This window comes from Furipterus horrens, unplaced genomic scaffold (genome assembly GCF_987537825.1).
Source record: "Furipterus horrens unplaced genomic scaffold, mFurHor1.1.pri manual_scaffold_1, whole genome shotgun sequence".
NCBI lineage: Eukaryota > Metazoa > Chordata > Mammalia > Chiroptera > Furipteridae > Furipterus > Furipterus horrens.
The window spans coordinates 208,718,435-208,736,742 of record NW_028327171.1 but is presented as its reverse complement, the minus strand read 5'-3'; the positions used below and the strand labels follow the sequence as shown (position 1 = coordinate 208,736,742).

Below are 18,308 nucleotides of genomic sequence, written 5' to 3'. Positions count from 1 at the left end.
TTCAAATATGAGATCAATAGTCCATTACAGAGATGATGTGAAAAGTATTTGAACATCTGATAAGTAGTTAGACTGGATGGTCTTTACTATTCATCTTACTCCATATTCCATATTTTCATAACTACTTTGTTTACTGAAATTCATTTAAATACAAATAGAAGTTGTAGACTTGACCCTTGAAGAATGTGGAAGTTAGGGGCATCAACACACACACAGGTGAAAATCCATGTATAACATTTGACTCCCCAGAACTTAAGTGGTCCCTCAGTGTCCATGGGAGACTGGCTCCAGGAATCCCTGTGGACACTCAAGTCTGCAGATGCTCAAGGAAAATGGGCTAGATCAATGCACAAGTTGGCCCTTGCACCCATGGTTAGAATGCAATACAGGCATTTATGAGAAAAAATCTACATATAAGTCAACTCATACAATTCAAACCAGTATCATTCAAGGGTCAGCTGTATATCAAAAAACCTCATTATTTTTAGACTGACTTTTTTAGTTGGCACATCCTAAAATTTAAATATATAAACTTGTATGACTAAAAATGGAATAATATTTTCTCCAATCATTTCTTCCATCTGCAACCCTAATCAATCAACAAATATTTATTAAGATAGGCAAAGATATCAATATATCTAGAAAACAGCGAGAAATGAATGTGCAGGTTAAACTCTCCCCATAAAAAAATTTCTAATCCTTTTTACCTTATTGCAAAGGAGTATTTATACATAAATATTACTTGAATTTCCAAACAGATACAGCTCTCAGAGCATATTCTATTTAAGATTTGTACTTCTCTTTTCCCAATAAAGAAACCTTTTCAGGAAATAAGTAATGAAAGCTGTTAACTGTTTCATATCTTCCTCATTCAAGATTAATATAAAATCTGTATCTTCTTAAATTCTCAAAGTATCCCTGGGCAGCCTTTATGCAAAAAAAAAAATATTTAAAAATTTTTTGACATTATTACAGATGTCCCCTATTTCCTCCCCTTTTCCCCCTCCACCCAGCCTTCATCACATTGTTGTCTGTGCCCATGGCTATGCGCATATGCACATATGTTCTTTGGATAATCTTTTCCAGTCCCCCCAATAACAGCAAAACTGTTTATAAGCTAGAAAACTGCTGAAAAGGGACTGTGATCTTTGATCTCATCTTGAGAGATTTAAGTATAATTATAACCATTTTATTTAAATAATACCACTGCAATTTATATGACCCCCTATGATTACTGTTATCCTTAACCAACAGGTGTCAACATTAATAATTTACCCAAAAGGACAGAATTATGACTTGTTACAGAGAAGACAAGGCGTAATTCTCATGTGCGAGTTTTGATGTACTTGTGACAATTGGCAATTCTATGAAACATTTGATTCCAGAAATAGCAACAGAGAAAAAGACTGAGTGGCTGGTAGGATGGTAAGTTCAGGACAGAAACAAGAAACTCTGCTTCTCACTGAACACTTGGGAGCATTCTGTTCTCTTCAGACACAGAGCAATATTCTAGAACTGTGGATTGATATGAAATGTAAAATCCAAAGAAAAGCTCTGTCCTGAAAAACAAAACCCAGAATGAATAAGTCATGGAAACCCTTTACCTCCCTTGACGGCCTCACTCCCCGGGTGCTGAAAGATGGCAGAGAGAAGGATGGCACCTATTGTTCAGGGACGGGGACGTGCAGATCAGCCTGTCCCACTGAGGAGACTGCACGTTTGGCTTACGAGGAAAAGTTGACCTGTCTCCCCAGATGAGCACACCGGAGCAACCAGAGAAGAAGCAATGGATACTAACGTCCAGCTTGTGCGAGTCATCCAGGAAATGCGGGCTGAGATCAACAAGCTGGAGAAGGAGAATCAAGCCCTCCGGATGAAGCTGAGTTCAAGCAGTCAGAGAATCCCAGACTCAAGGGGACAATCGGAAGATGAAAGGGAGGAGGAAGTCGCAGACCTCGGAGACCTAGGAAAAGTGCCCAGACAATCTCCAGCAACTCTTCATGGTGGTATCTCCACTAATTCTGCACCAGATGTACGTGAACACCAAGGTAAAGAAAGTCCATAGGTCTTCTGGGCTGTGCCCATGTTTCTAAATATCTCCTAAATGGTAGCCTTATTGTGCCTCTGTATAACTGTTTAATTTGGTGTTCACAGTGGCGTTTCTTTGCTTTTCTGTCGTTAGGTGAACTTTGAACCCTGAGGCAAACATTTCTTTAGCACCATTAAACAACGTATTTTGGCAACATTAAAACTATTTCCATATGTACCTGGAAAAATTAGAATGGCAAGTTTGTGGACATCAGTCACTTTAAAAACAATGTGTTTTTGACTTCAAGCATTTAAATGCTACATAATAGAACACCGGAACGATATCTGTCTAGTGGGATGCTCACTTAGTAAGCTTGAATGATATTGCACAATAGTTAAGTGTATGAACATCAGAGTCAGACAAATACGGATGCCAATGATTGGTCACCAGTTAGCTACTTGACTCAGCATCAATCTTTATTTTCTTCATTTGAAAATGTTATAGTATCAATAAGTCCACAAACAGATGTTGCGAGAATGTGGAGGAAAGGAAGCCCCTGGGCACTGTTGCTAGACAAACACTATGAAGGTTCTTCAAATTTTTTTTTTGAAAACTACCTTATATCTCAGCAATTCCACTTCTGGGTATCATATATCTTTAAAAAACCAAAAGGTTAATTAAAAAAGATATAGGCACTCTTATGTTCATCACAGTGATATTTATAGTAGTCAAGATACGAAAGCAGCTGGATATCCATCAATAGATGAGTGGATAAAATAGTCGTGGTACGTATGTACAATGAAATATTATTTGGCCAATTAAAAAGAATGAAATCTTACAATTTGCAACAACATGGATGGACCTGGAGGGTCTTATGATGAGTGAAATGAGTCAAACAGAGAAAGACAAATACCATATGGTTTTACTTAGATATAGAACCTAAAGAGCAAAATAAATGAACAAATAAAACAGAATCAGACTCATAAATACAGAGAACAGACTGCCGGTTGCCAGAAGGGAAGGGCGTTGGAGGGCTTGGTGGATTAAGTGGCACAAACTGGTAGTTACAAAACAGTCACGGAGATGTAAAGTACAGCATAGGAAATACGGTCAGTAATATTGGAATAACTATGTATGGTGCCAGGTAGTTACTTGGACTATCAGGGGATCGCTTCATAAATTATATAATCATCTAATCACTACACTGTACACCTGAAACTAATACAAAATAATTGAATGTGAATTGTAATTAAAAAATTAAATTTAAAAAAGGAAATGTTACAGTACCTATCCCACATGGTTGTGACGATTAACTACAATAACAGACCAAGTGCTTAGTACAGCACTGGGCAAACACAAACAGAAGGCAGATATTGTTGCCTACCCATGTTTTACAAAGAACTTTACAGCCCTTTATGAATGCATGCTATACGTAATTCAACCTACTATACAAGTTGAAGGCTTCAAGATGCAGGGTCAATGCTAATATATTCTAAAACTCAAATCTCTCACCTTTTACTGGGAATAATTTTGACTGTGCAGACTACACATGAGATCAGAAATCAGCAGAGCAAAAAAGTATGTCCTACGTCGAAATTGTTAGTGCTTCCCTACACATAGTATTCAAATATTCAAAGCTCTCTTAATATTATCTGCCAAAGGCTTCAGGCAATACCATTTAGAGGTTCTGAACAGCTTGGCAATGAGACATGTTACACTCACCAGCTGCTTCTCTGCTAGAGAAGTCTCTCTCTAGGATGAGACCCTATGTCGCAAACTTGGAAACATCAAAGTCAGGATTTTTTTCCCTTTTCATCAAGTACAGGTTGGGATCTGAGTAGTTCTGTCTGGTGATTATTTAATAAAATTGAAAGCCTAACCCTTGAGGAGGTTTGACCTTCTCCTGGTGAAAAAAAAAAAGGACATTTATAATATCTCCCTATTCCAGGGTTTTATAATCTCTGAATTTTTTACTTTTGTTGCTGAGTAATTCTGTATTGTAGGGGTCTGTCTTGGACACGATAGGATGTTCAGCAGTTTTCCTGACTTCCTAGCACTAGATGCCAGTAGTCCTTGCCTCCCCTCTCCAATCGTGACCATTAAAAATGCCTTCAGACATTCTGAATGTCACCTAGATGACAAAATTTTCTCCAACTGGAAACCACTGCCTTACTCCAAAGGTAAACAACACTCCTTCAAACCTAGTTTCTCTGATGCTTATCCTAATAAGAAAGTAGGTTGGGTCTTCGTGTGTATTTTGTGTTATTCTAAAACAAGTAGTAAGTATACTTTTTGAAGAATAGAGCATGCCATCAAGCTGAAAGGATAGGATATTAGTAAGGCATTGATATAACACTTCTTCAGCTAATATTCCAGTAGTAATATTAGCATTATGTTTGACAAGGATTGGTGAAAACATCTGATAAATTTTGGGAATGCTTACCTGTTAGCATGGATAAAATGCAGAAAGAAATATGATTTAAATCTGTGCTTGGAAGCCCAGATTAGTTATTTTAAATGATGTTTACTTAAGTCTTATATGGGATGTGCTATCATGAAAGGAAATGACACAGCAGAAAGAATATTGGCATAAGCTCGCCGACCACATGGAGTTCCTGATTTCAGCATCCTCATGTAAAAATGAATGGGTTGAAACAGACACTCTCCAAGGCCTATTCCAACTCTGTGATTCTAGGAATGAAATATGCTTTTATGATCACTCTCCTCATCTGTAAAATGGGGACAGTGATGAAATCTATCACATAGAGCTGTTCAGAGGATTACATGAAAGAACACAAATAAGACTCCACATGAGTTCCTTGATAGTAGTTGTCTTAATATCATTAACTACCTCAGAAAAATATTGTTTGACTTGAATATAAGTTTTTCTTAGCATTTTTCATAAGATATTCACAATATTGACCAAAATTCATCCACGCAACTGAATCATACAAATCTGATACTGGGAAAGAACTTTAGAGACCATCGGCTTGTTTTACAGCTGAGGATGTAGACCCAGAGAGATCACGCAGCACCTCCAATTCTCTTTTGATATGAGAATAATATAAACCTATTCTTTGAGAGGGAATGATGTACAATCATAAGTGTGAGTCTCACTTTAAGAAAGGGAACAATTAAAGAGGACCTGGCAGCAAATCACTTGGAACTGAAAAGATCTTCTGTTGGTTCTGTGATGTGTGTAGTGAAACAAAATGAGCTTTAATGAGTGGTGAGTCCTGCTTCCCCATCATTCAGCTGAGAACACAGATCTATGCTCCAGCCCAGGGACACAGCTCCTTGGGGAGATATATGAATATATATATATATTTGGAAATACAGGGTTACTGCTCAGAATGAATCTCTGTTGGATAAATTATCATGGAAACATCTGTAATTGTGTTTAAGCATTTGGTAGGTATGAAATTCAACCAGGACTTTCAGGGTTGTTTGTCTTGCCCCTCCTGTTCTGGACAACCTTACTTTGGGACTATTAGGAAAGAGGTAATTTGCTACAAGGAAGATAAAAGAAAGTCTCTTTACAGGGAACCTCCAGCATTGCTGGACCTTGCTGCAAATGAACTACACTTGGCAGTGATCTTTAAAATTTTGCTAATGACCTCATAATGCTGCATTGAGTATATTTTCCTTTTTATTGATCAGAAACTAAAAGACACAGATTAGTGTGACCCAGGGAGGTGAACAAAGAACCTATTTGCTAAACAGCCAAGCTGGAATGTAAGTCCCAAATAAAAATAAACATTGTTATCATTGGCATAATTGTCTCTCCTGTTTTTAAACCCTTAGTATAAAGAGATTGTTTTATAATCCTTCTAAACAGAAACATTTATATTTGTCAATAGTCATAAATCTGTTTTTTAGGTAATTATAGGAGCTGTATATCATAGCTAAAGGAAATGTTTCAAGGGAATTTATAAACAGTATTTGTAGTTAATCACTTCAGATAACTAAAATTTTATCTTCTGCTCTTCCAAACTATAAAAAGCCAGGGCAGCCTCCACTTTTTGCAAGGACCATAGTAATTAGCTGTCTGTGTTCTGCAGACATGGGCATCAAACATAAATAAAATGTAATTGGCCTCTGGCACCCTCAAAACCTGAACACAGGGCAGGGCTTCCTTACACTCCTATGTTAGTGAATGGCAAAGCTGTGACGAGACATGATCAAGATTCAAAACATTTATTGGGTTGGCCAAGGAGTCCGTTTAATTTTTTCTGAAAAATAAAAGCCCCGTTTTTCATTTTCACCAAGAACTTTATTGATTTGGATATCTTGAGTATGTCAGCTATCTCCCGCATGGTATAACATTGTTTGTTCTAAATGTCTCAGTTTGATCATTATCAACTTCAACTGGTTTACCCAACCATGCAGCATCGACCAGCAAGAAATCTCCAGCTCAAAACTTCACAAGCTACTTTTGACACGTTCGATCAATCACAGCACCTCTTCCATACACCGCACAAATCTTTTTTTCTTTTGCATTTCAGTTGTATTTTTACCTTTCTTGAAATAATAAAGCATAATACACTGAAAATGTCACTTATTTTCTTCCACCTTCAATATTTAAATGGCTGCACACAAATTCACCAGTTTTGGTAAGATTTTTTAAATGCACACAGATCTGACAGCTGTCACAACACAATCAAACAAAATTGTTTGGATGAAGTTAAAGACAACTAAGCATAACTAGAGCCATCTTACAGAAAAAAAATACAGAAAAAGAAAACCAACGTATGAGGTCAGAGTTGTTAGCCTCAGGGGTAATAACTAGACGTCTAAGCAGATGTTGAATGACAGGCCCTGGGGTCAGTTAGTGCAGTGTTAGAGCTGAGACTCAGAAGGACCAAGACTCCCTGAAACGAAGCTCTTTTTAATCAATGCGCTTTACTTACAAGAAATGGTTTTTAACAATTCGATTTACTTCAGGAATAGAGCTTACGGGGAGACATGATGGACAGAAATTGAGTTGGAAACCCTCAGAATATAAGGCCACAAATCTCCCCATCTCCCTCAGCAGCACTCCAGTTTTGGACAAAAGACATTCTTGCTTACTTCCACGTGTCTGCTTCACTTTCATCTCTCATTCAACAAGCTTCCTTTAATTGGCTTCCCAACTAAAGCCAAGGCACACAATCACAGGTCAGTTAGCAGCAGCCAGTTCAATTATTTGTGGCCACTCAGGTGATGAGGGATGTGGATGAGCGGGATCTTGAGAATCAGGAATGAGAAAGCCATCAGAATTGGCATGTCTGTTTAAATGTTGTATTTCCAGAAGGCTCTTATCTGACCACACATTTAAAGAGCCTTCAGACCCACTCCCTCTTCTCTCTCTATTCCTCTGCCCTCAGCAGCCTTATTTGTCTTCCTAGAATCTATCACTACCTGAATTTTATTTTTTATTAATTGTCTTCTTGCCACACAAGAGGGTAAGCTCTATAAAGGTAAGAATTTTGTGTTGTTCACTAGCACATACTCATCTCTTTAAAGAATTGAAACTCAATTATTTGTAAAAGAAGTCAGTGAATGTATGTCTTTTATGCAAAAAATAATCAAAAAGAATAATTTTGTGTAATGAGTTTCAATAAAGTACTATCAACAAAATTTTCTGGACATCATTAAATGTAGGATTTTTAAACTTAAATTTTGTGTCTCCTATACAGGCAATGTCATGATTGTTAGGCGCTATTCCATTTCCTCACCAATCCAGTCATTTGCTGCAAATGATCCCTGGAAAGCTGGGAAAAGACATCCAAATAGAATTCTAGAAGCTCAGGGAACAGTTCAATCACTGGCATGTTCTTCTGTCAAGAAGCAAAACAATGGAGAAGTGTTTGCAGAAGATTCTCTTACCAGCAGGAGTTGCAGCCACACAACCTTTCCCGGGCACGTTGTTGGTTGCAGGTAAGGTTCAATCTTCCCTAAAGCAGTCTACAGGTGATGCCTACTGAGATATTCTCCTGGATGGTCAAGGTCATATGTAGTTCAGGAAACAAAACCAAATAGGTTATTGGGCCAAGATAACTTCCATCTTACTTATGTCCATTTCAGGAACCCAAAGGAGCACATTTAGTTGAGGTTAAATGGCACTCTAAATAGATGCCTCTAGTAAGGGGAAAACAGTCTTCACTTACTCATCAAACATTATTAATGATCATTCTCTGAGACAGGAACAAGTGACGCGAGAGTCAGCGAAAATCAAACGTTGGGCTTGAAACTTCCATGGACTGACAAGGACACATGTGTTAACTGACCCCTACAGTGTCGTGTGTCGTGGGGAGAAGACAGTTACTCTAGGAGCTGAACACAGAAGTCCTCTCTAAGAGAGAACTGTTATTTTGGAGAAAGTTGTCTTAACGGGCTTTTGAGGGCACAAAAAAGGGCCCTTTAGGCATAACCCAAAGGACAAAGAGGAAACTAAATGCAGGGCAAAATATGGGAATTGGCATTTAGGGAGTTAGAAGCAGCCTGAGAACTGAAGGGCCTGAGAAGACATTGGAGAGACAGGCTGGGAGTGTAAGAAGAACATTGGCTGGCAGTGACCCCTGTAGTGGGTAGAGGCCAAGGGTTCTTTTGAAACAAGAGTGTTACCATCAAGCGAAATGTATCTGCTCTGAACTCCTAGATCTTGACCTCCCTCCCCCACACTCTCCATTCCTATTTTCCAATCCCCACTTTGGCCCTGAGTCTTTACCAAGAGTCTATATACATTTGTCTCCTAAGAGTAGAAGGAGAAAAATAAAAAATAAAAATGAACCTGAGTTTCATAATTAGCTTATCACCAGGAAGAGAAAGTGGAACAAATACGGTTGAGGAGAGAATAATGGAGTCATGTAATCCAGCAGTGGCAAGAAGTCAAATCAAGAGACAATCATAAGTAATAGGCTGGTGGGAATTTTCATAAACATTGAAAAGAGCATGAGACTTCCCACAGGGTATGAGGTACAAAGGTAGAACCAGTTTTATTTGAATTTTACAAGGCAAGATGAAAATTATATTTCACTTAAAGGAAGTTCTATTATGGGAGCAAAGAGAGTAACTGGAGTCATGCAGACAGGTGGATTTAGCCAGGCAAAGAAAAATGGAAAGATCATCCCAGGTTGAGCAAAAATAACAAGAAAATAGAGGAAATTATAACTGTGGGGAGAGAAGTGAATGAGGGTGGAGAAGTGAGCAAGATCTAACAAAAAAGACCTCCCAGGAGCTCAGAGTGTGTGCTGTATCCAGTAATTATGGGAAATCTAATACAAACAAAAACGTTCAAAATACAGAAATATTCAGAAACTGGTGTTACAAACACCAGTGCATTCATCTGTAAGAGCTTTGTCATATTTTCTTCAGACATTATTACATATAACGGGAAAAAATGTTACTAATAAAGAGAGAGGGCCTCTCTTCCACAGTCCTCCTAAAGAACAAGTGTCATTATGAGTTTTGTTTCTATCCTTTGTGTCTATTTTTTATGCACTCATTGCATGCAATAATTCATTCAACAAATACATCCTAAAGATATGCCATGTGCTGGGCAAGATTCTAGGCACAGAGAATACAGAATGACACAAAACTGTCAAAAATCCCTGCCCGTACGGGGCTTTTTCCTTTGTAACATGATAATCAATAAACATGAAAATACATAAAGCGTATATTACATTAGCTGGTTATAAGGAGCAAGCATTGTTGAAATGTCTATAGCATGGCCAGAAAATGCCTCATCGTTTGAGTAAAGAAAAGAGGGGGCCACATTCTAGGCATTAAGAACAGAGAATGCACGATAGCTGGGCAGGCTCATGACTGGTGTCTGTGGAAGGGCAAAGGGAGAGGTGTGAATGCAGTGGAGTGAGACAGAGAGAGTAGGGAGAAGTTAAGGGAAATGTTCACGCTCGTAACCCTGTTTCTAAAAAGACTATACAAGAACAACACAGAAAACAAGGAGACCAGGTTTAAGGCTAAAAAAAGTAATCTAGGCAAGAAGTGATCATTTCTTGGTCAAGGGTTGTAAGAGTGGATGTACCTTCTGAATAGATTTTGAAGTATTTGTTGACAGAGCAGCTGTGGGATATAGAAATAAGAACTACACACCCAACTATTGTGTTCCAATGGTTATGTGTTTTCAAAGAACAAAGAAAAGCAGAGAGGTGTCTTTTGCCTAAAAAAAAAAAAAAATTCATACGTGAATACATATGTAGTTATAGTTACATAAAAGCAGAAAATGTAATTTTTGTAACAAAATTACAAATTACAAAATATAAATGCAATATTCAAAGAAAAATGTGTGCAAAGGAAAATCTTCCATATTCCCACGTGTGAACAACCATCATTTAGATTTTAATGAGCATCTTTCCACGTTCGTGTTGACACAGTTTGAAGTTGAACAGTGCATGTTTTATAATGTTAGGTTCTTTGCTCTTAAACCGCTGCATTCACACAGACCTACAATGCTAATTGAGAAATACAGTAGTATCAATTTTCCCATTTGGATGTATATATTTTCTATGATAGCTTGGGAACCTACCCAATGTTTATGATGTATTTTTTCTCTGAAGCAAAACATTTTCCAAGCTGCCAACAAATAAACTATTGGAACAGAGTCCATTTCTAATTTGGAATCTACTTTAATTTGAAAGATCGAGCCAATTTTAGGATTATGGTAAAACAGGAGAGTAAGTAATGAATGAAAATCAACAGCTGGGTTGGCATAAGATCCAATAGACAGAGAGAGAACTGCTGAGTAGGTTTTACACGTTTTTTTTAGACTTTTTTTCTTTTACTTTCTCAAGGATTAACTAGGAAAGTAACATGTCATTACATTATTCCTCTGATTTTTGGTTTTTTTTTTTTGGTTTTTGGTAGATTTATTTACTTTCTAGTAGCTTTCAAAGAATTTTATAGAAGTTCATAAAGACCAGTTTGTCTGAACTGGCTTTTTTGAACAGTCAGACATCATATCTAATTGGCTTTGAACTTCTCCACTATTATATTAAGGGAATCTTTTATAGAACAATGCCAATGTCGATATTTCTAAGAACCAGTGCTCTTCTGAAGTCAGAGATAGGATTTTAATTTTTTTTGAATTTTAACATAGAAATTCAATCTTTTCCTCCTACGTTGAAGGAAAAAATAATCTCAGGCTGTCAAAAAGATAAGGAGAAAGGGTCTATGGAGACACTCAAAATTACAAAGGCTATTATTTTATTTATTTTACTGATAGGAGAAACCAGACACATTAAAATAAATATACTCTCTTGGTTTCCTGTAATAAAGTGGTTAAGAAGGCAACCCATGGACTCACATGGCTAAAACTCCAGCTCCATCATTTCCCAACAACATGGCCTTGGAAGAGTTACTTCTCTATCCTGTGGCAGTTACTCTTCTGTAAGAAGGGAACCATAATAGCAGTTACCTTATTGCTTTTGTGAAGAAGAAATGAGGCAGTGAAGCGAGTGCTTACTAAGTAGAAGCAGTTATTATTTTATTGATCCCAATAAATGAAACTGCTGGCCTCCCTCCCAAGGGAGGGAGCAGATGTGTACCCCTAGATGGAGGCTACTAAATGCCATTCACTGACATTATTGCCTTATCTAATAAAAGAGATAGAAAGAACAAAATTGGAGACGAGGCAATAAGTTTAAACACTATTCTTTGGGTTTATTCCTAGGAGCAGTTTATCCTGGTTTACGTCAAAATTCTACATAACCCTCTTAGAGGAAAAAGGAAAAATGGGCAAAATGAAAAGATAATCACTCACATAATGCTGGGTTATTACTGTCCCTGTTCTCTCCCCTTTATTGTTCAGACGTGATGGATATTCAGTCACTTCAAAGTCCATAACTGCAGATTGATCTGGATTATAAAATAGTTACCACAAATTCATGCTTCTTTTCAACTAAAGAGCTTGGATGGGCAAAGACCTTCTGCCTGAGACTGCATGATATTCTTCAACTTTAAATATCAAGTTAATAATTCTCAGGCATACAAACCCTTTCTCCATAGTTCCAAAGTTTAGTTTTATCAACATTCTTCACTGGACTTTAATTAAAAGGCCAATTTCAACATGTAGTCTAGACGTATCATGGAGCAAATAAGAAAAAGAAAATATGATGACATATTTAAAATGAAGTTTTAACACCTTAAGCAGTGGTTGGTGGTTTGGGAAAAAACTAAATGTTTTGTGTAAAAGCTACTAAGGAGTTTTATTTCTCTTTCCTTTCTTCTGCTTTTTTTAGGGACAAGGTAAAGACAGTCAGTTTCCTGTTACCCATGGGCATAGCTTCATATTCAAAAAATTCAAGCTCTTTGAAATACTCACCAAATCAGACTGCAAATCAGCTAAGTACCATTGCAGAATAGAATGTGTGGTGGGAAAATTGAACAGTTGATGCCCTGGAGAGAGGGAACACCAACGCCTCACTGGTTCAGTGTCCTCTTCTGCAACGAGCTCTAGCAAGATGCCCAGCACAACATAGACAACTCTCAGTATGAGGTCAGTGGACTTGTCAATGGGCTTGGCTAAGAAACTGAAGCAATTACTTCATGTTGTTGCTAAATGCTAATGTTCACGTGTGTACTGCAGCTATTGTATTCTCTATGCAACATAGGAGCCATTAAATGTGAATAAATTAAATCGTGTGCTGAGTGTTCAGTCGTTGTGTTATGCCGTCAGAAAATGCTGCTGTGCACATAAGTGTCACTTTCCAGATCAAACTAAGAAATCTAGAGTAAGAGTAATGGATGTCCTTACAGTTAATTGTGCATTGGTGTGTCACTGGCACTATCTCATCTGGCCTTTTACTACCCCGTGTCGCGGGCATGTGAACACAAACACGGCCACATTGTGGGCTCAGCACAACTGTGGGCTGGCTAACGACCAAGACAATATGGAAGGAGGGGAAAAAGGTTCAGGATCGTTCCTTAAGGGTTAAAAATCTCAGAACTCTCTCAAGAACTTCTAGTCAAGAAACTATCTCCACTTCCTTGTTTGCAATAATCACATTTTACTATCGATACCCTTTTTAAGCAAATAGGTTAAAATTCTAGAGTGCTGAAATGCAGTTTCCAGGGCCCTGCACCAGACCAACTAAATTGATGGGAGAGGTTGGGAAGCAGTAAGAGAGAAGACTAGAAATTCACATCTTAAACAAGCCTTCCCAGGTGATTTCTGCTATATGTATAGCTATGCTTGTCAGCCCTACTGTTAATACTAAGAAACATAGTCCAGGGTTCCCCAAATCTGGTTGCCAAGTTGCAGTGGAAGCAATAGAAACAAGGAAAGGGCAGGAATGGTCTTAGCCATTTCTAAGAAAGGATTTTAATGGTCGCAGACAGACTCCTAAAAGGATGATGGATGAACCAGAAAATACCCTGAGGTAAAAGCTGCAGAATGGGTCAAATGCTTCATTTGCTCTCAACGTTATAACAAGTACGCAATGGGGCAAGGTTACAGCCAGAAGGGAAAGATACGAATGAGATGTAAAAAGCATTTATCTAGGAACAAAGACACACACCAATTAGGTAATTAATCTTTGACATTACTGGTATTTTTAGTTTGTGCACAATTATATTATCTGTATATTTACAAAATGGAGAACTTCATGTTAACATCAGTTTAAAGAAACATTTCCCAAACAGGGAAAAAAGCAATAAATGACAACCACCCAAATTACATTGCCATAACTGGCAAAGTTATAATAATGAATTACCGCCCGTGCCAAGCTCAATGACTAGTCTGTGATTGCCATTTCATACATGTTCTGTGAACTGAACTGAACTAATAGTTGCATGAATTAATAGTACCATGATGCCCCCCTGAATTTGCAACACTAGGCCAGTCATTAAATTTAAAATGTTTGTAATCGGAGGCATTCTCAATTAAGTGAAGACGGTCTCTACATTCTCGATGTCCAGGGTATCTAAGGATCGAATGAGATCGTGTACGTGGATATGTTGCCTAAAGCACTAAACAAATACAAGACACTTATTTTTTTCCATTCAAGACACAGATTCCCCAACATAATTTTAAATGAAGGTGGTAAATTAATTTTAAAATTATACGTAAAGTTGTTAGCTTTTATTTTTTCCAGCTTTTGATTTTCTCTTGGTTAAATTGATGAGTCATCAGGTAATAATAGATGGGCAGCAAAACACTCCCCTAGCATTCCGTCATGTGCTTTACCTGTAAAGAAGAGAACAGAGAAGTAGGAAGAGGAAACCACCTCATGATGAGTTATTAATGGTCATCAATACTATCAACTACAACCAATTAATAACTGTGTGGGTGATGAAAAGCCAAAGGTTAACAACTACATCAACTATCAACATACACCGATCTCTGGCAGAGCTATTTGCCTTCATAAATATGGTCTTCTGCAAATTTCTGTAACCAATAGGCATATGGAAACAAAAGAAGATTTAAATGATGTGTTCAGAATGACAAGCCCTGGCAATTTTTCTAGCAGCCCAATTCTGTCGGTTCCCATTGCCTTGAGATCCTTCTACTCCCTAAGCTGTGAATCTACAAAAAACTTAACCAGAAAGATAGCCGTGTACAAGGACAATGTGAAACACGATGATGTTCATTCGATTACTTGGTCCAAATTCCAGTTTATCCTTTAGAAAACAGATCTTAGGACCCTCTATGAGTCCTGGCAGGCACAATAATTGAGCTTGATGGTTTCGACACAAATATAAAAAGCAGAATACAGTAATACCTGCTGATTATGGAAATCACCACCAATAGAACTTGAAGAATATGATAAAACTATCTGGTAGAGAAGTACGTGGTTATTATAATCAAAAAATAATGTTCAGTTATATTCCTTCCTTTAGAGACTGAGTTCTGCCACCTGCAGCAATACTGGATTTTTAAATATCAATGCAGGGAAATAGCCATTCATTCAAGCTTTATTTGAAAAAGCATGTAATCAGAGAAAACTCTTTCTTGTACAGGAATGAATAAAAGACCTGGTGTACCTTTAATTCTTTTTTCATTTCTGCCTTTATCATCAGTGCCACAAAATCATCAAAATATTTCATAACTACAATAATCTTCTCACAATTAAGTTTTCTAAAAGGTGAGAAAAGGAGGACTGAATTTATCCAATCTCACACATACATACTTAATAGTTTGACACTATTAAAAGTTCCTTGAAGAGTTGAACTTGAAACACAATTCACCCTGACCTCAGAGAGAGATTAAACTTGTTCCTGTCCAGGTTTTACTGAAAGATAATTCCCTGTGGCTCTTGGGTTTACATTCAAGAAATATCTCTTTTTTTTTTACTAGAATTTCTCCTCCTGACGTCACCTCAAAATTCTTACACTTGAAATGTCTGAATCTGAGGCCCATTTAAGAGTCTATTCTTAACAATGATAAGAAAATTCATTCTATCATCTGCTTAATATCATTTTATGGTGATCATATATATATACCCATCTTTGTTAAAAGTATTCCAAGAAATACAGCACCTCCTTTTTTTAGGGAACACAATCACCAGTCATAATTTTAGTCATTCATGAAAAATTGTTTCTAATTTCATCCATCATTAATTCACAAGACACACCCTTTCTCCTTCCTTTCCCCTTTAACCTTGAGGATTTTCAATTCATACAGGGTTACTTCAGCCCAGGAACTCACTTCTGATGGAAAGATAGGGGTACAACCAAGACTTTCTAAATATGAGAAACTTTATAAAGCCTCCAGAAAATTCTTGATTTTTTTAAAATACTGTTTTGTCCAACAAACTCCATTCTTCAATACAAGAAAAGCATTTGGCATTGAGGAGCAGCAGAGAAAATGGACGGCTCAGAAGCAAATAATGCTTTGAACCAGCTGCTATACTATTTACTGCACTAGAAAAAGTAATTTGCTAAATGACCCATGGTCACATGTAACACTTAAATGGGCTTCCAAGTAGTGAGTCAATTCCTCTCTTCCTATTTATCTCATCTACTATGAGGATGATTCTATATTGTCCACCCAAACTGTGGACATTTTCCTCTCTGCCATTGCCTTTAGTCATAGTCTTGTCTGAACAAATTGTGTGGAAATCTGCCATCACATTATTAAACACAGACACTCCTTCTGCTGACAGTAGAAACCAGACTCTTCCACGGGATCATGAGAAAAGCATTGCACAGACTCACGCACAGGACGCTGTGGTGTGGCAAGGTTTATTTGGATGGAAATCTGCGCCTGGGTTTCCAATGTCCCATCTCCATCCAACCCACCATGGAAAAAGTCCAACTGTGTCTTCAGAGCAAGACCAAAACACAGGCCAGTGTCCAGGGTTTCTGTTTCATATTAAAGTGTAGTTCTTTGGAGCCATGCAGTCTGCTGTGGACCTTTATAGCTGCTAGATCCACATGGTTGCATGTGTCCCTGGGCAAGAGAGAGAGAACACACAAATGAACAGGGTGAGTGTGGGCCACTGAGAGAGAGAGAGAGCATGTGTGTGCATGTGTGTGCATGCGTGTGTGTGTGTGTGTGTGTGTGTGTGTGTGTGTGTCTTTGTTCTCATGGGATTGGGGGAGAACCAGGTGCTTTTTCAAAATAACCAATCAACTTCCCAAGCTTTTGCGGGCTTCTGATAGATGGACCCCTTAGTTATACTGACAGACCTCCCCTAGGGCTCCCCAGCAATCTGGGAACCAGAAGGCAGACAGTGGTCCTGGAGAGATTTCCTGTTCTCCTAGGAGTAAGTCTTCTTGGTTGCAGCCCCCTGCAGTGTGTGAATGAGTCTGGAAATGCAATAGCTTCCTGGCTAGGCAAGCAGGCTTATGCTCCCCAGTTTAGTAAACTCAGTGTCCAATTCCCTTTGCTCTCTTTGTTAATAGCTATCTACCTACAATAAAACTTCCCCTCTTAAAACAAAATCCCCAACATCAAATCTGTCCTGAACCAACTCAGTCAAGTGTTCCTCCCAAATATTTGGGTTTTTTTTACCCTCCTCAGATGCTTCACATTTCTAGAGCTGCACTGAAGCTCAGTTCCAACCTCATGAATCTCACATTTAATGGATCTCTTCAGATACCATTTAAAACAAAGACAGCCCTCTGAACACTAGAGCTCCAAAACTGGAAAGTACCCCAGTCTTCCCAGCCTTCTCTCCCCAACCCCTGAAACTTCATGTAAAGCAGTGTGGTTCACAGTCCTGGCTGCAAAATAAAATAAACTGGGGAGCATTAGAAGGTTCATTGCCCGGTCTGCATCCTGGACAAGTTATGTGACCATCCCTGGGGATGACCTCAGCATTCACACTCTTTAAAGTAAAGCAAAGCCAGTGATTCCGATGTACAAGCAAAGTTGAGGATCACTGTTGTAAAGGTGAGGGGTTGCTAAGATCAGCCCTTCTTTCATAGATCTTGACGAAGTGCACAGCCTTGAAAACAGACAGCCCTGGGCCCCAACTTCCGCAGGTCCATGTGGCCTTAGGCAAGGTCACTGGGCCTCTGTAAGCTTCAGCCACCTCATCAGTAGAATTGAGATATACTGACGTTCTTTGACATGTGGAGATTTCATGAACTAGTAAATTACCTACTACAGTACTTAGTACCCAGTAAGCACACAAGAAAAAATCGTAATAGGAATAGTAGTAGCAGTAGTATGTACAAGACATTGGCTTTGCCTTCAAGGAAAAGTTAAGTAGAGATTCATTCCCACTTCCAACCATACACAGAACATTAGTGGCATTCCACACCGGGAATCCATGTCTCCTGACTCACAATGCAGTACCCTGTACCCGGCACCACACACAGTTCTACCTTTGATGAACTCAGCCTTTCTGTCGCTGCTTGGTAGCAATGGAGAATTTATGTAGCGAATAAGACAGAACATGGCCCCAAAGCTCTTTCTCACACACACAAAAAAAAGTTTGAAATCTGCCTTTTTGAATATGCACTGAAAGAGTTTATTTCCTTTTTGAAGCTGAACAGCTTCAAAAGGTTTCAATGAACTTTGAGCCATTTCTCATCAGTTTCATTCAAAGGACCACAAAAAACATTCTCCCCACCGGGACTGTCAATTCGAGTCGCTGGGCTGCAGCGGAAACCTTGATGAAGTTGCAGCCATTCTTGAGAAAATTTCCAGCGAAATTTTAACACAGACTACCTTATGCCAGTGAGCCATGATGTCATTCTTCTGCTCATCAGGACCTCTGAACAAAATGGGGTGTAATTAACTGAATAAGCTAAGAAATGGAATAGGTCCATGAAATCTATTTATGGAGCAAAAATCACTTAAAAGAAGTATTTGTTACAGGCAAGTAAGTAC

General features: G+C 38.3%; 1 protein-coding gene across 1 annotated transcript; it reads left to right on the top strand.

Annotated features, from left to right (window-relative positions):
- The first annotated feature begins 1,786 nt into the window (after positions 1-1,786).
- CCDC195 (coiled-coil domain containing 195) lies at positions 1,787-12,391 on the top strand. The gene is made up of 3 exons (XM_090269173.1): positions 1,787-2,048; positions 7,708-7,948; positions 12,268-12,391. Exons 1-3 carry the CDS (start codon positions 1,787-1,789, stop codon positions 12,389-12,391), a joined length of 627 nt encoding a protein of 208 aa, XP_090125299.1.
- Positions 12,392-18,308: the final 5,917 nt, after the last annotated feature.